The 21,153-nt window shown below is 44.0% G+C and overlaps 1 protein-coding gene across 5 annotated transcripts in view; it reads left to right on the forward strand.

Moving 5' to 3' along the window:
- Positions 1-21,153, forward strand: part of ARHGAP26 (Rho GTPase activating protein 26) — a 416,457-nt gene that overhangs the window by 255,783 nt on the left and 139,521 nt on the right. For all 5 annotated transcript variants that reach the window (XM_074360866.1, XM_074360863.1, XM_074360867.1 and 2 more), the window contains 3 exons: positions 2,880-2,967; positions 4,651-4,709; positions 6,223-6,328. In XM_074360866.1, coding sequence (XP_074216967.1) covers positions 2,880-2,967; positions 4,651-4,709; positions 6,223-6,328 — 253 coding nt within the window. The remainder of the gene's footprint in view (positions 1-2,879; positions 2,968-4,650; positions 4,710-6,222; positions 6,329-21,153) is intronic.

The following is a 21,153-nucleotide window of genomic DNA, read 5'->3' on the forward strand; positions in this document are numbered from 1 at the left end:
ATTTACCCTTGTAACCACTGCTTCAGGTCCATGTCTCCTGTTGTCTGAATTCACGTGGGAGTAGGCTGGGGAGGACGTCCGCTCATTTCACTGTACCTACACGATGCCTTTCTGTCCATTGGACTGCTCGCCGAGGTTAGGTCAGTGTTACTAAGTCCACAATGGGCAAGCGACACGGTAGGGAGAAACGTACTGAGTTCTGAAGAAAATGGTCAATTAAGTGTCTGCACCATATTAAGATGCTGCCAAGAAGCTTCTGTAAGTGAGGGGAGCATCAGTCGGGAATTGACAGCACTTTCTGAAATGGGCTAGCTTGGGAGGCTGTGTTCAATTTAGTCTGGATATTAGATGAATTAAAATGGACATGTTCAAGTTATGAGCCCTGCCTCATCAGTGCTATAAAAAGCCCTTTAGCCGGGCTGTAATTTGACTCTCCTTTCTGTAACGGTTACACAATATTCCTATGGTTACAGAGCCCGGGTAAGTGGAAGCTAATCATTAGTTTGCTAAATGTGGTTCATGGAACAGTTCACAACTCCCAGACCTGCCAACTGCTGCTTGTTTAGTGTCATGTTCACTCTTCTTGGGGAGAGTGGGTTGGTTCCTCAGAAAAATGTACAGTAACATTTGTCTTGCATCCAGGAACCATGCACCATGGCAGCACTCCCTGCGTCTGGGGGATGGGGAGGGAAGAAGGTCCTGCTCAGCAAAGCTTTTTGGTACATAGGCTCCCACAGGAAGAAACCACGAAGGGAGTGTGAGATGGCAGAGCAAGAGAAGAATTCAAGCTGCAGAGGTCTGGGATATTTGGAAAAGCATGCTTTGTTACTTCTCAGACATTTTTGCTCTCATAGAATTCTGCGGAGTTTATCATTCTGTGGCCCTAGGAATACAGTCATGCTCTTTAGGTTTTTCCTTGTTTGTCTCAAACGTCAGGACAGACTCCATTATTGCCCAGGATCACTGGCAGACACACAGATGTGCTGCCGTTCAGAAGCCAAACGTTTATCGAACTGGGGCTCTATTCGCTCATCTGCCAGACGTGCCAGGGAAACATGGTGAGAGCAGTAGGTACCAGCTGGGTATGTGCCTTTACTTGGGGATTAGAGCCTAAGTCCTTAAGCCATTCGTGATTATTTGGCCTCTTCCCAGTAGGATGGAAGTGGGTTCCTTCCTGGTAAATAGAAAATATATTGCATCTGCCTGTGGCTCTTTCCGTCTCCAGCTGCAAGGCTGTTGGCCTCCTGCAGGAGGAACCTCTTTCTCCTCAGAGACTGTCCAGAAAGAGACGGTCCGGTGGCTGTCTCTGTTTACCTTCTGTATCATTTAGATACCTTTGGATTGAAAAAAAAAAAAAAAGAACAGAAAACCTGATCTCAACTGGCTTAAGGAAAAAGGGAATTTATTGGCTCACAGGATTAAAAAGACATGGCGAGATACAAGGGCTCAGACCGTGTCGTCCAGGCCCACTCTCTTTGCCTCTCTCCTCTCCAGCTTTGTCTGGAGCCGGTTTCACTCTCGGGCTCCACATAGTGGCTCCTAGAGCAGTTGGACAATCTCCCAGGTGCAAAGACAGCAAGAAACAGTAGGTGTCTTTCCCGCTGTCTCCTGGAAAAGACCTGGGCTTCGTTCTGACTGGCCTGGCTTGGGTCTCGGTTCATCCCTGAACCAGTGGTGGGGTTCTGAGAGCTCTCATTCTCCACCCCTGGAAGGATGGAGCCTCACCTGAGCACGTGGAGGAGAAGAGGGTAGCAGCCCAGCTGACAATGAGGCTCCATGCAGAAAAAAAAAAGTGGGGAATGGAGCTGGGAGGCAAGTCACCAGTCTTTAGCCCAGGGAAGCTGGATTCTCCCTTCAGCTGTACTGAAAGACTCTGCTTCTGATGGCCTCGCCAGTGAGAAGACGGCAGTCTGCTGGCTTGTGAAGCAGTTCGTATTTCCCAGCCTCAGCCTCTCACTCTCACTGCCCGTGTGCTGCTCAGAAAGACCGTAAGAATTATCTCATACAATCTACCCTTATTGGAAATACAGACATTTGACTGAAAGTCCGTGCAGGAGGAGACAAAGGAAGAAATGATCGAGCTGATAAAATTATGGTGGTTTTCGTTGCACTTCTTGGTTTAAGGCAATTAAAAAAAATAGAGAGAGAAGTAATGGAATCAAGTCATAATTTAGAAACTATAAAAACCACAATTTACCACTCTAACCCAACCAGTATTTTCATTTTACAGTATTTCCTTTCAGCCTTTGTTCATATGAGTCTCTCACAAACTTCTAAATCTTGAATTTTTTTTGTGCTTGATATTACGTGATACTCCAGGCATTTTCCATTTTGCTGAATAGTCATCATTATCATGGAAATGCAACATGATATTCCAGAAGGAATATCCCACGATTGACTTAATCATTGTTTTCTCATCGGTTATTTCGGTTTTCTCTTTTCTCCCCAAATGTTTTGTTGCTCTTCTAAAGAACGGTGTGTGTTGCATATTTGCGGGGGGTGGGTTTGTAGCTTTTCTCATGCCCTGTCTTATTTCCTGAGGATAGATTGTGAGAGTGAGATTGTGGCTTCAAAGGGTATAAACAGTTTTAGGACTTGATACATATTGCCAAATTGCTTTTCAAATCTGTTGCATTTATCTCATCTGCCTCCAGCAATTTCTGAGAGGATCAGTTTCACTCCATTTTTTTTTTTTTTTTTGCCAGAGTAGACATTTGGATTTTTAAACGTTTTGCTAATTTAATAAGCAAAAAGTAGGTGTCATTTTTGTTTTAATTTGGATTTCTTTGGTTAGTAGGGAGGTTGAATGCTTTTATGCATGCTTGTTTTTTGGCTGTATCTTCAGCTCTGTTTTACACATTGTCTTTTCTTCGTTTCAGACCCCAAAACAGCTTCTGAAACAGAAACGGATATCTGTGCTGAATGGGAGATAAAGACCATCACTAGTGCTTTGAAGACCTACCTAAGGTAGGGACTTTCCATTTGCAGGACCTGGTGCCAGCTCAGCTGTTATCATGCAATCAGGAAGAAAGCAGTTTTATTTTCAGCCTCCAGAGAGCTGGTGGGTGGGGGCTTGAGATGTGGAAACAGCCTACGTGTGAGTGCAATTCGCTCAGCTGGTCAACCTGACTGTAAATCATCCGTAGTTGATGGCTTGCCATTGTGCAGTGGTTTAGGAAGCTTTGCTCTTTTTGAGAAGCTCCTATGACAGTTAGCCTTTAACAGAACCTAAAATATGGTATTGCCTGCAATCCGTGAATCATCTGTTAAGAAAAGAAGGAATCACGTGTCTCATTCTGTTGAGCGTGCATGATGACATACCTTATGGGCTACGATAGTTTTGTGTGTTGCACAGATAGAGCATTTTGTTGACATGGCTCCTTTAAAATGAGAACTTGATGGAATTCCTTTTTGACTCTTTTTGCTTAGATTGGAAAATATTACTTTACTGGAGAAGAGACTGTTTTCTTTGTAATAAAATGTGTGATATCACTGCTACCTTCCACCCCTCCCTTGGCTATTCAGGGAGTGGATGACTGACCAGCTGCTCACATCTCAGGTTCACAAGTAGACTGAAGGGTGTGCCGGACTTGAAGTGCAGGACTGTTCAAGTTCTCTACTTCAGTTCTTCTTACACAGGAAAGTACGGGTCTATCCTTAAACGAAGAAGAGAACTGTAATTATGAAACGCATAAGCATTTGGACAGGTTTTGTGAAAATGTGCTTGGCTTGAAAGACACAGAAAGGGAATTGGTAATGCAGGTTTTATTGGCTGTTGGGGAATTGCTGAAAGGGTCTTGGAGTCAAGAGTAAGATGTAATGCAAGTGATGACTAAGAGTTGAATTAGGGGATCCATTGAGAATAAAATGAAGTCTGAACCATGAATAATGACTAGTCTGTCGAGAAGCTTATTATTTGTACTCTCAGAAAAAAAACTCAAGTTTGTAGTTAAACGTATTCATTAAACACAGTCATACTCCGAAGACTACCGTTGTGGTTGATGCAAAACCCTGTGGTAGAGGTTCATATTTAGTACTTACTTGTGCATGTTGATATTGATGAGCTACGGACAGTAAGTGTAAAACATATACTTTTAAAAATAGCAGGTAATAATGTGGTTGTTTCATGCCTAATGTTAGGGTTTCTAGCACCTCGGCATTTTGGAGCAATGCTCCATAGTGAATTCGCCACAGAAACACCTACAGAAGTCTCTCATAGTGTCTCCAGATGAGCTGACTAATTAACAAGCTACCAGGAAGAGGAGGGTTTAAGCCCAGGTAACTGCAAATGTTGGGTTACTTGCCTGCTCCTCAGACACATCTTAAAATGCTCTTGTTGAGGTTGAATCACTGACTAAAAAGGAAATCTCTCAGTCTGTGCTAGACTTTTGCATTAGCACTTTTCCAGTTGTGACTGTGAAGCATAGACTGTATCCATCCTCTGAAAAAGGAAAAGAATGACAATTTCAGGTGACATCTCAGGACCCTTTCCAAAGGGAAACTCCGTTGGACTAAACTGAGTTGCTGTTACTTCCTCGTAATCTTTTATCTTTGAGAAATTGTAATGCAGTCTTGCGGTCTCTAGGCTGTGATGTACAGAGAATATGATTGTTTTTGTTAAACTGACCAGTGTGTATCCTTTTGTTCCAGAATGCTTCCAGGACCACTTATGATGTACCAGTTTCAAAGAAGTTTCATCAAAGCAGCAAGTAAGTTTTCTTTTTTCACAGTTTTAAGGGGAAAGGAATAGAAATTTCTACTTCAAAGGTCAGCATCCCCAAAGAAGGATTTACCTAACCCCTCATATTCTGCGGGCACATAACACACTCGTGAGACTGACGCAGAATAAGAGCAAAACAATGTCAGATTGCTAGGGACCTTGTCACCACGCTGAATTTCCAGTGGAGGGGAGAAACTTCAGAAGTGAGTTTTTGGGGGTGGGGAGAGGTGAGAAAAGCAAGTTTGCCTTTCTAATTTTGATTATTGGAGCTCTAACTCCTGGGGTTTTTTCCAGCCCCGGAGTGGTATTTTTCGGAATGAATCAGACTTTGCACATTACCTAAATTGAGCATCGGGCGAGTTTCCCTGAATAGGACACCATTTATATAACTTCCCAGTCCTCTTTCCATCATGGCGTGCATTTCCAGCTTCCGATCATTCTTCAGCTGTATCATCCAAGTCCTGAGCGTCATATTACTAGTATTAAAATACATGGGGATTAGGTGCAAGCTACCCTGAGTAGACTGGAATCTGTCTACGTGGGGCAGGCCTCCTGTAAGGGGCAGTGGATTCTCTGTCAGATTTAAATCTGGCATGAATCCCCACCGTGCTCCTGTGTCGCTAGCCTCTGCCTCTCCCTGCTTCCTGTAGGCTTGCAGACTCTGTCTACCCCGGTAGCTACTGCTGGCCTCATTCTGTAGTACCTAATATTCATGTGGCCTTACCTGCTCAGAGTTGCCCCTGTAAAACAGATAGGAGAAAGACACAGGAGAACACTGGAGGTGAGGATAGTGTTTATGTGATTTCCTTCGCAGAGAAATTCCAAACCCATAGCAACCGTCCTCTAATGAAGCCTCACCTCAGTCCTGTAGATAGGTGTGGTGCGTATCATCAGTCTGTTTCCCAGAGAAACGGAGCCACTACCCCGGGTTCAACCAAGAGAACGTGACAGCCCGCGACGTAGGTTACAGGGTGGCAGGAAGACTTTCTCCTTTTCTCTGCCGTTCCGTTCTTTACCAGGCAGGTGGTTGCACCTGACCTGAGAATCGCTGGAGAGGCCCTTTGATTTCTCTGGTGCCATCTCGAGGTGTTATTTTAGTATTTGAGACCCTTGTGATGTTGCTCATGTACAATTTGTTTATCACTTGACAGGGGCACCAAGCTCCTTCCTTCCTTGAAATGAAGCCGTCGCTCTAGGAAGCCAGCTGCTCCCAAGAGTGTTCCTGCTCTGAGTGTGTGTTTGACTGGCTGCATTTCATCACGTCATCATTGCGGCTTGAGTTTTCTTGATGGTCATTTTTTTAAATGAATTCTGTTATGGGAAGTGCCATTAAAAGCACTTCTAGGTCTAGTCATTCTAGTCAGCAGTACACAGAACAGGATCCTAAACCCTTGGGAAATCCTCAGCCTGTTGTGCCCAACCCATGGTGTCCTGTGTTTTGGCCTTGTCCACTGAGTTAGCTGTGACATTCATCACATATTACCTACCTCCTTCCTTTGCAGAGCTGGAGAATCAAGAATCTCGGGTCTCTGAAATCCACAGCCTTGTTCATCGGCTCCCAGAGAAAAACAGGCAGATGTTACAGCTGCTCATGAACCACTTGGCAAAGTAGGTTTAAGACCGATTGCTGGCCCTTTTCTCACCCCGGGGAAGTTCTTATCTTTGCACTGAAGCCAGTCTCCGTTCTGCTTATGTTTCCCCCTCCCACTATTGCATCAGGAGTGCTGCAGGCTTAGGAGAGAAATGTGTGAAGTGTTAGCTGCCGTGGACGGCAGCAGCAGATGTCAGATGGTTTTTGCAGAGGAGGCTGGGGAAGTGCCCATGTGACCGGGCCACCAGGCAGACCTTCCAGGGAGATCTTTGCTCTTGTGATGGTCAAGGGCAAACAGGAGTGAGTCCTCTATGATACCAGGTCACCGCGCAGATTTTTCAGGAGTTATATGTTCTTGTGATGATTAAGAGCAAACAGGAAGATGTTATGGGTTTACAGACTTTGCATTTGGAATAAAGAGGCCCGGATTCTAGAGTTGGTTCTGTTTTTAACAAACCCCTTCCCTAGCTCTGGACGAGCCACTGACTTCTCAATTCCTTAGTTCTTTCACCTGTCAAATAGGGATAGTAAGCTCCCTTTTCTCTACAGTGTCACTGATTTTAAAAGTTACATGTATCAAAGCCCTTGAAATTTAAAGAAGAGAGGAATTGGTAGATGCCCTCAGAGATAATGAAAGAAAACCAGTGGGGGCCTGTTTTTCCTGCTAGGATATTTATACTCTTGGAACTGTTTAGAAGTTTTGTGTATTTACTGTTGCTTGGCCCTTTTCGGATTGGCCTCACTGACACCCCTTCCGGTGTCAGCCACCGCATGTGTGTGTGGTCTAACCTCCCATCAGCTTTGATGGATGTTCTTCATGGGAGACTAGAGCGTAAGAAAAGACAGAGTGTAACAGTTACCCTAAATCGTTCAACTCTGCGTTCTATGGAACTGATGTGTTATAAATCCAGCCCTTACCCACATTTCGTTCTGCCATTAAATCATTTCTTTGGGATAAGTTGATACTCTGCTGAGGGAGATGATCATGGTTTGTTTTCATATTTCTACCAATATGATATTTGATATTTTGGAGAGAGAGTATGTAAGTTACCATGAAGATTTCCACAGACTTTAATTATGAACAAATGAGTATTTTGCATGTTGTGAGAAGTAATTAGGCAGAATCAAGGGCGGCTTTGTTACAGGTCAAGTTTTTTTTTCTTGCCCTGCCATATCAGAACTGCACGTTCGGAAACAATTAAGCTTAGTGGAGAACGTGCAAGTTTGCAAGGAGAATGCCGCAAAAGTGTCCGAGAATCATGATGAAGTGTGTTTTAAATGATGGGAACTGGGCTTTAAAAAGTAGCTCCAGATGCTCTCAGCTGGCGGTGTGGTTCCTGTGCCACACACCCTAGTCAGCATTTGTTAAGTGGGAGAGCTGGTTCAGAGAGGACCTGCACACTTGAAGGGCCTGCCTGCACCAGAGCAGAGGAGGTGCCAGGTATACCGCAGCCAAGCCCACGACGGGATGCTCATGCCTGCTGTGTGGCCGCTGGGTGTTAAGGAGGCCTCCGAGCCTGCTGGGAGCAGCTGGACAAAGACAGCAACCAGCTGAAAGCAGCTGGGCTTTTCAAGCTGTGCTGTTGAGATGAGGGTTTAATCGGACTGAGAGAGACCAAGAGTAAGTGGTGATCCAGCAGAGCCACAACTAAATCTTCCCATTTGTAAGTGCCCTGAGAATTGTTAGGAACCTTCAAAGAAAAAGAGAGGAAAAAAAAAAAAAAACCCAAAACCCTCGAGGTGGGTATCGGGCAGTCGAGCCTCCTCACCTCCGGTGGTTGGATCGCTGTCTCCCTCTTGTTCTACCCTCTTCTCTCCCAGTGAAGTCCGCTCTGGCCCTCACCAGAGAAGACGTACACGTGGAATATGCAAGTTACAGCTGCGATCTTGACTTTGGCCTTCTAACGAATTGAAACCAATTTTCTTGCTGGACTTGATTTGTTTTATAGCATTTCTGGAACATTATGTCTCATCTCTGATACTTAATGATTTTCTTTGGTTCTGGGAGGTTATGTGGCATTTCTTTGTTCGTGTAATCATTAAGAAGTCTACTGCTAGACACCCCCCTCATGGCTGTAATGTGAGTTGGTCAGGGCTGATGTTAGAACACACGGACTCCCATTCTCTGCACGCTGGGTCCTTGTTCTCTGCAGCCTCTAGATTTAAAATGTCGTGGAGGAGTTGGTATAAATGAGTACTGCTGAATCCGGTAAGGAGTATTTGTTTACATCTGAAAGAATTTTCTGGAGCCCAGCGGCATTGTAAGATTCCACGTGAACTCTCTATTCTCATTGACAGCAGCGTCCTATTTTAAAATCGAACAGGAAGGGCAAGTGAACTTGGGACAAGGGGTTTGTCTGTTTCATTCCTGTTTTCTCAGGTTCGAACTTACCCGAGGATACGCCTGAGCTATTGTTCCTCCGGTCCACTTACTTAATGGTCAGCTTCCTTCCTCAGTTTTGGTTTCAGGGTTGATGCTGCTGGAAAAGCCGGTGTTTACTTCTCTCATTACCTACTGTGTTGGCCCTGTGAGTCCCAGGCATCTGGTTCAAAGGGAAGACATTTTGTGTATTTTTTAAACTACTCTTTTGAAACACTTTCCAAAATTGATTTCCTTTAGCTCAGGAGGGAGAGTTAAGACATTTTATATTTAATCCCAAGTAGAAATTCATTCAAAGGGGAAAAAAAGTCTTAGGGGGAAAGAATAAAAACCCCAAACCTCCACGCAAATGATTCAGGGGGCATCCAGATCACAGAGCTGTTGGATCTGTTTCAGACCTCAGAGGGAACATAAAAATTATAGGCAACTCTGCACATATTTTTTGTTGTTCCAGCATAAATCTACTGTGATAATTAGATGTTTGCTCTTTGGATCCTGGAATCTAGCATACAGCCTGGAGTCATGTGCCTCAAAACTCAAAGCACAATGAGGCTCACCTGGGGTGCTTGTTTACGCTGACAGGGCTGGGCCCTACCCTCGATCTACTGATTTGGACCCGCCTAGGAATCTACATTTCTGATTTACTTCCCAGAAAAATCGGGTTCAAACAGTCTTTTCAGAACCAGTGGCCTAGAGAATGGGCCATATGCGAGAATTTTCAAGGAGGGAGAAATGGTATTGAGAGACATGGGCTGGGATTTGGGAGGGTGTGGGAAATAGGGAAGAGGAAACTCAAAGCAGTGAGTTCAAACAGATTTTATTTTCATAATGAAATTACTAAAAATAAAATTCTGGTTTTGATTTCTCATGTCCTTACAGTTCAACTTTGCATTAAACTGGGTGTTCAGCGAATGACTTTGTTTTAAAATCACACATGAAGCATTTTTAGTAGTAAGGAAAACTGCCCCCAGCTAGCTGTAAGACCTTGTTGAAATCATTCAATCTCTTTGAGCCTGGTTTTCTGAGTTCCCTTCCAATCATGTAACTCTGTGTATTCATGAGGTAGAAGGGCGATAAAAAAAAAGAAAAAAGAAAAAAGCCCAATCTTACCATTGTAGAAGGAAATAAGAGTAGATGAATAATAAAGACTAATTTCATGGTAGTTGCCTAATGTTATAATGACTCCAAGTATGTTGTATATCCCCACACATACTGTTCACAGTGGCTCGTTGTAACTTTATCATAGTGTTTATGCTGCACAGGAGGATTTCAGAGGGCCCTCTGTACATCAGGGCTGACTATTAAAATTACCTTTCACAGCTGGTTTTCCTAAAACACTTTTTCAGAAATAAATCTTAGTCTCTTTCCTGAAGCACCTATTCCTTTGTTGCTAGGCCCTTTTCTTGCTTCTCCAGAGAGGTATTGTATCATTTTAGATGCTTTGGACTGCAAGAAACAAAAAATCCAATTCAAAACGGCTTAAACAGTAAGAGAATCTGTTGTCTCATTACACACAATCAGTCCTGAGGGTTAGTGAATTTCTTGGCTCATGAAGTACTCGGGTTATTTCCATAGTCCTGGTCACGGCCAGCTTCACTGTGTTGGCTCACCCCTCTCAGGGTCAGAAGATGTTGCATTGCACACTGCACATTCATGGTTGTCACTCATGGTTGTCCAGAGGCAGAAAGGCACTGACACCTGAACAACATGGGTTCAAACTGTGCGGGTCCCTTCATTTGTGGATTTTGTCCACTAAATATGCACTATTTATCTGCATAATGCAGTATGTTGATTGAATCCATGGCTGTGGAACCAGAGATATGGAGAGTTGACTATAGACTTATACAAGGACTTCTGACTCTGCAGGAGTGTGGTTCAAGGGTAGCTGTATTTCCTCCTTGGGTCTGTTCTTAAGAGGTGTGATGATGCTTCTCCCAGAAGTTCTCCAGTAGACTTCCCATCTCATCTCAGATTTGAAGCATTTGCTGGCAAAGGTAATGGGACCATCATGGTTTTTCACCCCAAACAGGATTTACCTGGGCCATTTGTGGGAGGCATGGATGCCAGTATAAAAGCAGAGCTCTGGATAGGCAGCCCATAATGCCTACTGCAAATAATTTAGGTAAAATAACATTTAATAGTGAGTATTAAGTCTACTGAATGGTCTTTGCATGGTGTGCTAACACGACCAGGACATATGGGATAAAAGGTCCTTTTTCAGAGGGGAGATGAACACACCCGCAGCATGGACACGTCTACACTGAAATTCTAAGATTTGAGGGGGAGAGAGAGAAATGGGGAGGCCAAAATCAACTTCAGTCCCATTGCCGCTTACTGTTTCCCTATGGTTCTTTTCATTACCTGAGTACCGGATGTCTATTTGGATACTGTGTTACATGTTGTGACTTTCCAGAAATGATGAAATTCTGTAGATTGCAGGGATCGTGAAGGAACGTTGTAGGACAAACGCTTGGCATACGAGTGAGACCTTATCAAAATACACAGACTCCACAAGTTATCAAGGGTTGGGTGTCTAGTGGCCTGGTTGCTTTCTCCTTCCCGTGACTGGGGTTCGAGGACTTCCAGGCACCCCTGCAAGTCAAGAAGGATGTCTTCACATTTCCTTAGTGATCGACAAGCAGAGTGAATTGGGCTCATGTGAAGATGCCTGTGGTTATAAAGAAAGTCACTGCTAGGCCTTGGCACCAGGGAGAATGGGCCTCAGTAGTTGACTAGCATTCCTTGAGGTTCTCAAGAAGGGGTCCGAGTAAGGAAGGTGGGCATGGACCCTTGGCATTAATGTATATCTTACAGATACTCCCCTGTTCCTTCTTCTTCCATCCCAAGTCTGGAAGAGAAGATTTAGCTACTGGAGAGCTGTTGAATGCATGAGAAGAGCTAGTTGTTTCCTTGCCGTCAAGACTCGTCCAAACAAAATAGCTACGGAATTTTACAGAGCACATTTAAAAGAAAACAGTACTTTGGAGATGATGGCTTTCTAAGATGGAAAGCTCCTGTGAGCTTCTCTGGCCACCTTCCCCCAGCCATACACCCTGGCTTCTGAACCTTTCTTCTCTCTAGTAACCGCGAGACACCCACTGCTGCCGGCACAGAATTGCTTGGCTGCTGGGCCACTTGGGGTGTGGCCTGCTCCCCTGCCCACCCCCTCCCAGAGCCACGTTGCCCACATTCCCCATCGATCCCTGCCCTGAACTGATAGTCCTGGGGACTTTAACCCCTAACTATCGGTTGAATCCGTCCTCTTTTCTCCGAGTCCATCACTACCCCCTCCCCCGCCCCGTCCCAGCTGTCATCATCTCTTTCCCAGACTGCTTGCAAAGGGCTCCTCACCGCTTGTTCTGGCTGGTGGAGCTCTGGCTCCCTTCCTGTCCGCAGAATGCATGTCCTGTAACTGGGGAACTTGGAACACTGTGGATCTCAACATGTGATTCCCCTGCTTCAAAAAAAAAAACTTCAAGGGCAGCTTTCCCGTGGCTCTTAAGATAAAACTCTGGATACAGCCTCCCAGGCCTTGTCTGGGCTGGGCCCTCTTAGTCTTTGCAGCCTGGTGTGTGTCCCTCATGATCCACCCCACCCCTGCGCCCCCCGCATGGTGCATGGTAGACACGTGTGAGTAGCTGTAGGAGTATCTCCACCATCTCTCAGCCATCCTCTTCCCTGCTCCCTCCTTTTTTGCTTCTCTCTCTGTCTGGAATGGTCCCTCCTCAGCTTCTGCCTCCCAGAGTCTACCTCATTCTCTAGCCTCAGCTCAAATGCCCCTGCCTGCAAGAATCCTTTCTGCCTCAGGTGCCCTCTCGCGTTCCTGAACCCCAGTAGCCTTTCCTGGTTCCTCTCTTGTAACCTGTATCATGTTCGACCTGGCGGGACAGTTTACAGGCGTGTGTCTTCTCCGTCTCACTGGGTCATGAGCTCCCGCGGGACAGGCAGTGTGTCTTCCTTTATCTTTCTTTCTTACCTAGCGGTTAAAAACAAGGGCCTCTAGCCAGAGCAGCCCACACGTGTGTTCTCTTTTGTATTTTGGTCGCACACGTTGCTGTTTTTAAAACTCGGACAGGTCTCCCGGCATTTTTAACAGGGGTCACTTTCCTTGAAAACATTCAAATCTCCTTGCTAACAGCTGGCTGGAACTGTGCAAAGGCCACTCCCTGTGCCCCCAGGCATGCCTTCTGCAGTTCGCCTAGCTCCTAACAGGGCCCCTGGTGCCTGGCCCGTTTTTTCCCTGCCCACCACCTGCGTGGCCGTGGTGCAGGCATTTGGGTATTCAGCCCCTGACCTGCCTGCCTGCTCATCCCGAAAGAGGGCCTTGATATTTGGTGATCACATAATGAACAAGCAGAAATGGGCTGGGAGTTTGTTTCCTGACCAGCTCTGTTTTCTTCCTGAAAGATTTTTTTTTTTGATAGATTGGCGGTCCCTGGAAGAAGTGAGAGGTGCTGCTTCCAGGCCTATTTATGTGCAGGGGGCGGGGAGGAGAGTGTATTTTTTTAAGACTAAGAATGGGATTCTCAAAGGACCTTCTCTAGCTATTTTTGGCAGAGCCAAAGGAAAATCTATTTAAAGGGACACTGCAAAGAGGACAACCACATAGTTTAAAACAAACAGGCAACTTAGCACTTTAAATTAATGGAAATGCAGAAGAAATCGGAGCTCAACCCTTGTTCAGCCCAGCTGCCAGACCTTCACTTACCCAGGAATTTCTGTGTCCTACAGTCTTCCAGCCTTGCCTTCAGGGTTAGGAGAAGGAAAGACGCAAGTTCAGTTCAAATTTTTGGCTTAAAAAAAAAAAAATCAAAAAATTTCCTGAGTTCAAGGAACTAAATCTTTCACATTCACATCATAAGAAATACCTATTCTGAAAGGGGAAATGCTTGGCTTCAAGCTGTTCGAGCTCAGGAACCTCAGAGCTCCTTTGATTTGGGTCTCTTGTTTGTTTTGAGTTGTTCCACTTCTGTTTGAGTTATTTTTTTCCAGCGACTTTCCTGGTTTTTTTTTTTTTTTTTTTTGGAGGGAAGAGTTAATTAGGTTTATTTATTTGTTTTTAATGGAGGTACTGGGGATTGAACCCAGGACCTCGTGCATGCTAAGCACGCACTCTGCCACTGAGCTATACCTTCCCTGCTACGACTTTCCTGTTTTTTGATGCACCTCTGATGCTTCCTCCTCTGGAGCCATCGAGTCACCTGTGGAGTTCCCTTTCAGATCCAGGGAGGAGCAAAGAAGAGGGTGCTTTCTTTTCCTTTCTCAATGATGCTCCAGTTATTTCAGGGTCTTACAAAAGTGAGAGTATTAACAAGCAGGAACACAGTTTAGTTTCTTCTTTGCCAACCCTTAGCAGGGTCAGATTTATTTTCCTTCCTCCCTCCCTCCCTTCTTTCCTTCTCCGCCTCTTTTCTGATTTTCAGTTCTCTCCTTTTTTCTCAGTGGGTCTAGGTAAAGTTTTATTTGTTTATCTTTTTGAAAAGGAGCTCTCAGTTTCATTGATCTTTTCTATTTGTGTTTTTATCATCTCTTTCATTTATTTCCGCCCTTACAAGCCAGATTTCTTCTGCATTGGCCCTGGGGGTGGTTTCATTAAATGTCTGTCTTTGGCTGAGCGTCAGTGACTGATTTCACTGCACTGCGTGGTGAGCATTATTAGCAATTCTTTCTTACACTGACTGGTCTTCCAACCAGCTCACAGCTACTGTGGCTCAAACAGTGGGGGCTGCAGTGAGACAGCTGGCTGACTTCAGGGTAGTTGCAGTTCATCTGTAGGTGCTTGAGAGCACAGTGATGAAGTGGGAACGTTCTGGAGCCACACTACATAGTGTTTTGCTTGTCTCTTCTGAAACTTTGCATGGATGACTTCACCTCTTTGTGTTTGAGTTTTCCCATCTGAGAAAGGAAATATAATAATTGTATCAGAAATGTTTACATTGCACATCAGATTATCTTGGCTCCTCCCGTGCATACTTCGTGTGTACTTCAGCTACCACCGTGGTAACCGGTTGTGCAGCCTCCAACTCATTTCATGCAGGTGCAGCCTGAGAGCTTGTAGCCTCATGCCCGTGGCACGTGCCCCAGCCCCGCACCTCCCACCCCAGGGAGGCATGACATAAAGTGGCGTCCGCACATGTACTACGGGGAAGCAAGAGGGTATTAAAAAAAAAAACTCCGAGGGGAAGCCTTTGACTAATGAGAGATGGAAACCGGGCATCCCAAATACCAGTCACTAGGTAGCCTCTTGGAAGATGATCCCAACAGGTGGGGCAAGTCTTGGTAGCTGGCTTCTCTGCCTCATTCCCCCTGAGGACCTGCTGGGAGAGTAGGTCCTACAGTCCTTCACCTTAGGCTCTTCTTTCTGGGAAAACCTTAAGACAACAATAGTACCTCCCCTCTTAGAGTCCTTGTGAGGATTACATTAATTAATTTATGTAAAGCCCTTCGAAGAGCATCTGGCAAGTAGTATACCCTCCATCAATGTAAGCTTTTACCATCTCTTTGAGAAATCAGGGGATGGGGGACAGAGGGTCAGGGAGCTCTGCCTTAATGTAGGGGACAGTGGAGAAATGGTTCTAACAATTAAACCAAAATAAGGCATTCTTACTGAGGAGATGAGGCTTTCTTCATAGTTCTCTTATTGGCAAGCAAAACCCTTATGCCAAAAATGTATCACACACAGCTCTAATCCACTGGGGAGATTTGTGTGTGTGTGTGTGTGTGTGTGTGTGTGTGTGTGTGCGCGCGCGCGCGCGCATATGTTTACTTTTGCTTTTGTTTTCTTGGCAGTTTGTGTGCATTTGGCCCAAAGGGCTGAGCAGCTTTCTCACCCTTCCTAGCAAAGGATATGCCAGGATAGGGTCAGCCAGGAGAAAGGGCTGTTGCTTCCTGCATTCAGGTCATAGCTTACACCAAGCCGAACCCTTCCCTGTGAGCATCAGGGCTCTTCCGGTTTCACATGCCCTGTGGAGCTGTGCACCTGTTTGAAAGAACAAGCCGTATGGGGCTGCTTCCCATGGGAGGGTAGCAGCTCCTCACCCTCCTGCTTCTTGGTGTCACAAGGCTGATTTCATCTCAGGAGCAGCTGTCTTTGCTGTAGTTTAATAACTCTTAATTTCCTGGAGGGGGATGACCCATTATATCATGAAGACTCATCTTAGTCTGAATGGTCTGGAAATTTCCACTCGGCTTCGAGATCTTCAAAATGTTTCTCCTTGTGGGAGAGTCTGACTCGCCTGCTTTCTTACTCAGTGTGACTGCCTCTCAGATGCCATTCCCAGACTGAATAGTGTCATCCAGTGTGAGAAGACTTCTCTTTACTTCCGGTTTACCCTCAGTGCAGTCTTCACGTGGGTTTCCCTCCCTGAGTCACTGAAATCTGTAATGAAGTATTCGTCTACGCTCCAAGGAAAGTTGTACACGTATTGGTCTTCATTCTGTCTTGGTAGACACTTTTGCAGTTTAACTCAAAAGAGGGTTTGAAAAAATATTAAGGCGATTTGAATTTTGGTGTCAACCCTTTCTGCTTTCTCACATATATCGAAATGTTCTCCTTTAAGCTGTTTAGCATACTGATTTAGTGTTTCCAATCTGCTATTGTTAAGTGTAAGTCACTATTTCTTGGTTCTGTTCAGTAGGTGGTAGAGGAATCCAAAATGTTCGGCTCATTGGTGTATTGCAAGCAGATCTTCTTGTGCACTTGGAGATGCATGGGATTTGATAGCATATGGTCACTATTTTATTAAAGTCAGACTTTCAATGAGAAGTTGAAGTAACCCTAAGGCCTCAAGAAAGAACTGGTATATTAGGTCTCTGGTGGTAAAGAACAGAAGTCAACTTGGCTAATTAAAAAAAAAAAAAGGAAGAGAATTTATTGAAAGTCTCCTGGGAGTAATTGAAAGTAAAGTTGAACCATCAGACACTGGAACGCACCCTCAAGGGCCCTTGTGTGCCTTGTATCCGACTCCGTGTCCCTGCGCCATTCACTCTTCTCTTCCAAATGGTTGTCTCAGACCTTGCTTCCTATTTCACTTAGCAAATAGATGTGACTAGAAGGATGTGCACAAGCCACCACACCTGTGCCCATGTTTCTACCTTCCCTCCACGTGTGTTAGAGGGACACTCAGTGCTCCTGCCTACAGGCGGTCCCCTCACTGGGGCACTAGAGCTGTTCTCCAGTGGTATCCGGAAGGATTTGGCCCCAGCAGTTTTCCCCTCTGTCTCCTTACATCCTTAACTTCAGTTTCTGCTGAATCTTTCGCATCAGCACATGTAATTTCTCTGACCCTTTACAAATGAAGAACAAAAACAACAAAACAAAAGAATTTTCTGGATCTTGCATCCCCTTTTAGATACCATGCCGTTTCTTTATGCTCTTCTTGGCAGAATGTCTCAAACAGTTGTCTCTGTTAGATGCCAGGATGCCCTCTTGGACCAGCACTGCTCAGGCCTTTGTACTGACCGCTCCCTTGAGATGCCTCCTATTAAAAGTGGCTAAGTCAGTTTCAGACTTCCCTTCCCTGATCGTTCTGAAGGGTCTCACCCAGCTTTTCATTCCCTTCTCCTTGAAAGGCACTCTTCACTTGGCTTCCAGGACAACACACTCTCTCCTGGTTTTTTTTCCTGCCTCCTTGGCTGCTCCTTTTCAGTCTTGTTCTCTGTGTCCCAGGATCAGTTCCTTGGGGCATTAGACCTGATCTGCCCTCTTTCTCTCCTCTCCCTCCCCAGTGAGGCCTTGCTCTAGAACTATAACCTCCAGCTCCTGTACTGTACCCGCTAGCATTGCTTCATTTTTTTTCCATAACATGTATCACCATCTAATATACTATATATTTGACTTATTTATCATCTTCTCAATGAAATGTAAGCTCTGTGAGGTCAAAAATTTGTCCACCTCCACATTGCCCACAACAGTGCTTTGCACATAGCAGGAGGCAAGCTGTCGATATTTGTTGAATAATGAATGAAATAAAGAGTGGGAAATACCCAGGAAACGCACGTCTCACCTCTGGCCTCCTTTGTCTTCTTGTGATTCCACTCCAGGCTAACGCTGCCTGTAAAGGGAGTGGTAATGGCCTCTCGGGGAGTGCACCCCCTTCTGTGGTGAGGCGGTAGTGGGGTACTCAGCTGGCATTCTTAGAAGGACCACGTGTAACAGGCGAGGGACAGTCTAAGGAAAAATTGGACGCCATTTTTCAAAGGTTGCCGGGCAGGCAGAAACATCGAGTACTCCAAGAGTTGTGTTTGCTGAAACACAGTTCTTTACCTTAGAGAGTTCCTGTGAGCCTCAGGCCTTGGCACAAATATTAACTCTGCGGTGGATCTTGTAAGTGCCTAGATAACCCTATTATCCATCATTGTGTAGAGTATGAAACCACGATAATGATAAACACAAAAGAACAAACACAGCATGCAGGTACTTCCCTAGCACCTGGTTATGCAGCGCGGTTCCCCAGAATGCTTGATTATGTTTTCACACGAGCTCGCTCTTCACGAAAGCCTGGGGCCTCCCTTCAGAGCATGTCTTCAGGGCCTCCCAGAATCACCTACAGGGGTGTTTGATGGAGTGAACGTGCTGGCTTGGTTAACCCAGTCCCCAGAACTAGACACGTTGAAACACGTTTCCTTAAGTCACCAGGCAACTGGGGGTTTCCCGTTTCAAACCTGCCTCTCAGGCTAGCCGGCTGGTCAGGCTTTCTTGTCCTCGCTGTTGAAAGAGAACTTTAATGTTTTGCTGCTTTAAAAGCCACACTTCCCTTCTCACTAGAACTGCCACCTACCCGCTCTGCATGCCACTTAGACAGGAGTTTCTCTTCCAAACTGGTTGCTTGTCTCCCACAGTTGATCTCCCTGGCCCTAGGGAGATGGTTAAAGAGGAGAAAAGCACGGGCAAAACCATAGATTTTCCTTTCCTTGTTGTGTCATTAATGTGTTGTGACTCTTTAAAGAAATTTTTTTATTGAAGTGTAATTGACTTATAATACTAGTTCTAGGTGTGTAACATAGTGATTTGATAGTTTTACACATTACTTAATGATCACCATGATAGGTTGGCTTACCATATGTCCCCGCACAAAGTTGTTGCAGCATTACTGACTGTTTTCCCGATGCTGTACATTACCTCCCCGTGATTTATTTATTTTATAACGGAAGTATGTTCCTCTTAATCGCTTTCACCTATTTCTCCCATCCCCTGACATCCCTCCCCACTGGTGACCACCACTTTGTTGTACCTGTGAGTCTGTTTTTATTTTATGCTGTATCTGTGAGTCCGTTTTTATTTTATGTTTGTTCATTTGTTTTGTCTTTTAGATTCCATATATAAGTGAAATCATAAAACATTTGCCTTTTTCTGTCTGACTTACCTCACTTAGCATAATACCCTCTAGGTCCATCCATGTTGTCACAGATGGAAAGATTTTATTCTTTTTTGTGGTTGAGTAGTATTCCATTGTGTGTGTGTATCACATCGTCTTTATCCATTCATTCATCAGTGGACACTTAGGTTATTTCTATATCTTGGCTACTGTAAATAATGCTTCTATGAACATTAGTGTGCATCTATCTTTTCAAATGAGTGTTTTTGTTTACTTCAGGTAAATACCCAGAAGTGGAATTACTAGATTGTATGATAGTTCTATTTTCAGTTTTTTGAGGAAACTTCATACTGTTTTCTGAAGTTGTTGTACCAATTTACATTCCCACCAACAATGCATAAAGGATTCCCTTTCTTCTGCATCCTCAATAACACTTACTTCTTGTCTTTTTGATAATAGCTATTCTTATACGTGTGAAGTGGTGTATCACTGTGGTTTTGATTTGCATTTCCCTGATGGTTGGTAATGTTGAGCATCTTTTAATGTGCCTATTGGCTATCTGTGTCTCCCTTGGGAAAAATGTCTATTCAGATCTTTTGCCTACTTTTAAAGTCAGATTGTTTCTTTTTTTGATATTGAGTTGTATTAATTCTTTATGTATTTTGGATGTTAACCCCTTATCAGACATATAATTTACAAATATCTTCCCCTGTTTGGTAGGTTGCCTTTTCATTTTGTTGATGGTTTTCTTTGCTGTGTGAAAGCTTTTCAATTTGGTGTAGTCCCATTTGTCTATTTTTGCTTTTGTTACTCTTGTCTGAAGAGACAGATCCAAAAAATACCGCAAAGACTGATGTCAGAAGAGTTTCTGCCTGTGTTTTCATCTAAGAGTTTTATGGTTTCAGGTTTTCCATTTAAGTTTTTCATCTATTTTCAGGGTTTTGTTTTTGTTTTTGTTTTTCGGTATATGGTCTGAGAAAGTGGTCTAGTTTTATTCTTTCGCGTGTAGTTGTCCAGTTTTCCCAGCATCATTCATTGAAGAAATTGTTTTTTCCCCATTATACATTCTTACTTCTTTTGTTGTGAATTAATTGACCATGTAAGCGTGGGTTCATTTTGGGGCTCTCTGTTCTCTTCCATTGGTCTGTGTGTCTGTTTTTGTTCCATTACCATGCTGTTTTGATTTCTGTAGCTTTGTAGTATAGTTTGAAATCACGGTGTGTGATACCTCCAGCTTTCTTCTTTCTCAAGATTGTTTTGGCTCTTTGGGGTCTTTTGTGGTTCCATTCAAATTTTAGGATTATATGTCTTAGTTCTGTGAAAAGTGCCTTGGGCACTTTGGTAGGGATTGCATTGAATCTGTAGGTTGCTTTGGGCAGTATGGACATTTTAACAATATTAATTCTTCAATCCATGGGCATGAAGTATCTGTCTATCTGTGTCATCTTCAATTTCTTTCATCAATATCATACATTTCAGAGTACAGGTTTTCACTTCCTTGGTTAAATTTATTCCTAGATATCTTAATCTTTTTGTGCAACTGTAAATGGATTTTTGTCTTTAATTTCTCTTTTCTATCGATTGTTATTAGTAAGTAGAAACACTGTAGATTTTTGTATGCTAATATTGTATCCTGCGATTTTACTGAATTCATTTATTCTAAGTTTTTTGGTGGATTCTGCAGGATTTTTAGTATGTAGTATCATGTCATCTGCAAACAGTGACAATTTTACTTATTCCTTTCCAATTTGAATATGTTTACCTCCTTTTCTTGTCTGATTAATGTGGCTAGGACTTCTAATACTATGTTGAATAAAAGTGGTGAGAGTGGGCATCCTTGTCTCTTCCTGCTCTTAAAAGCTGATGTTAGCTGTGGATTTGTCATATATGGCCTTTATTATGTTAAGGTATGTTCCCTCTATACCCACTTTGTTAAGAGTATTTTAAATCATAAATGGATGTTAGATTTTGCCAAATGCTTTTTCTGACTCCATTGAGATGACTTGATTTTTATCTTTTGTCTTGTTAATGTGATATATCACACTGGTACATTTGCAGATGTTGAATCACCCTTGCATCCCTGGAGTAAATCCCACTTGACCATTGTGGGTTATCTTTTTAATGTATTGTTGACTTCAGTTTGCTA

The sequence above is a fragment of the Camelus bactrianus genome, chromosome 3 (genome assembly GCF_048773025.1).
Source record: "Camelus bactrianus isolate YW-2024 breed Bactrian camel chromosome 3, ASM4877302v1, whole genome shotgun sequence".
NCBI lineage: Eukaryota > Metazoa > Chordata > Mammalia > Artiodactyla > Camelidae > Camelus > Camelus bactrianus.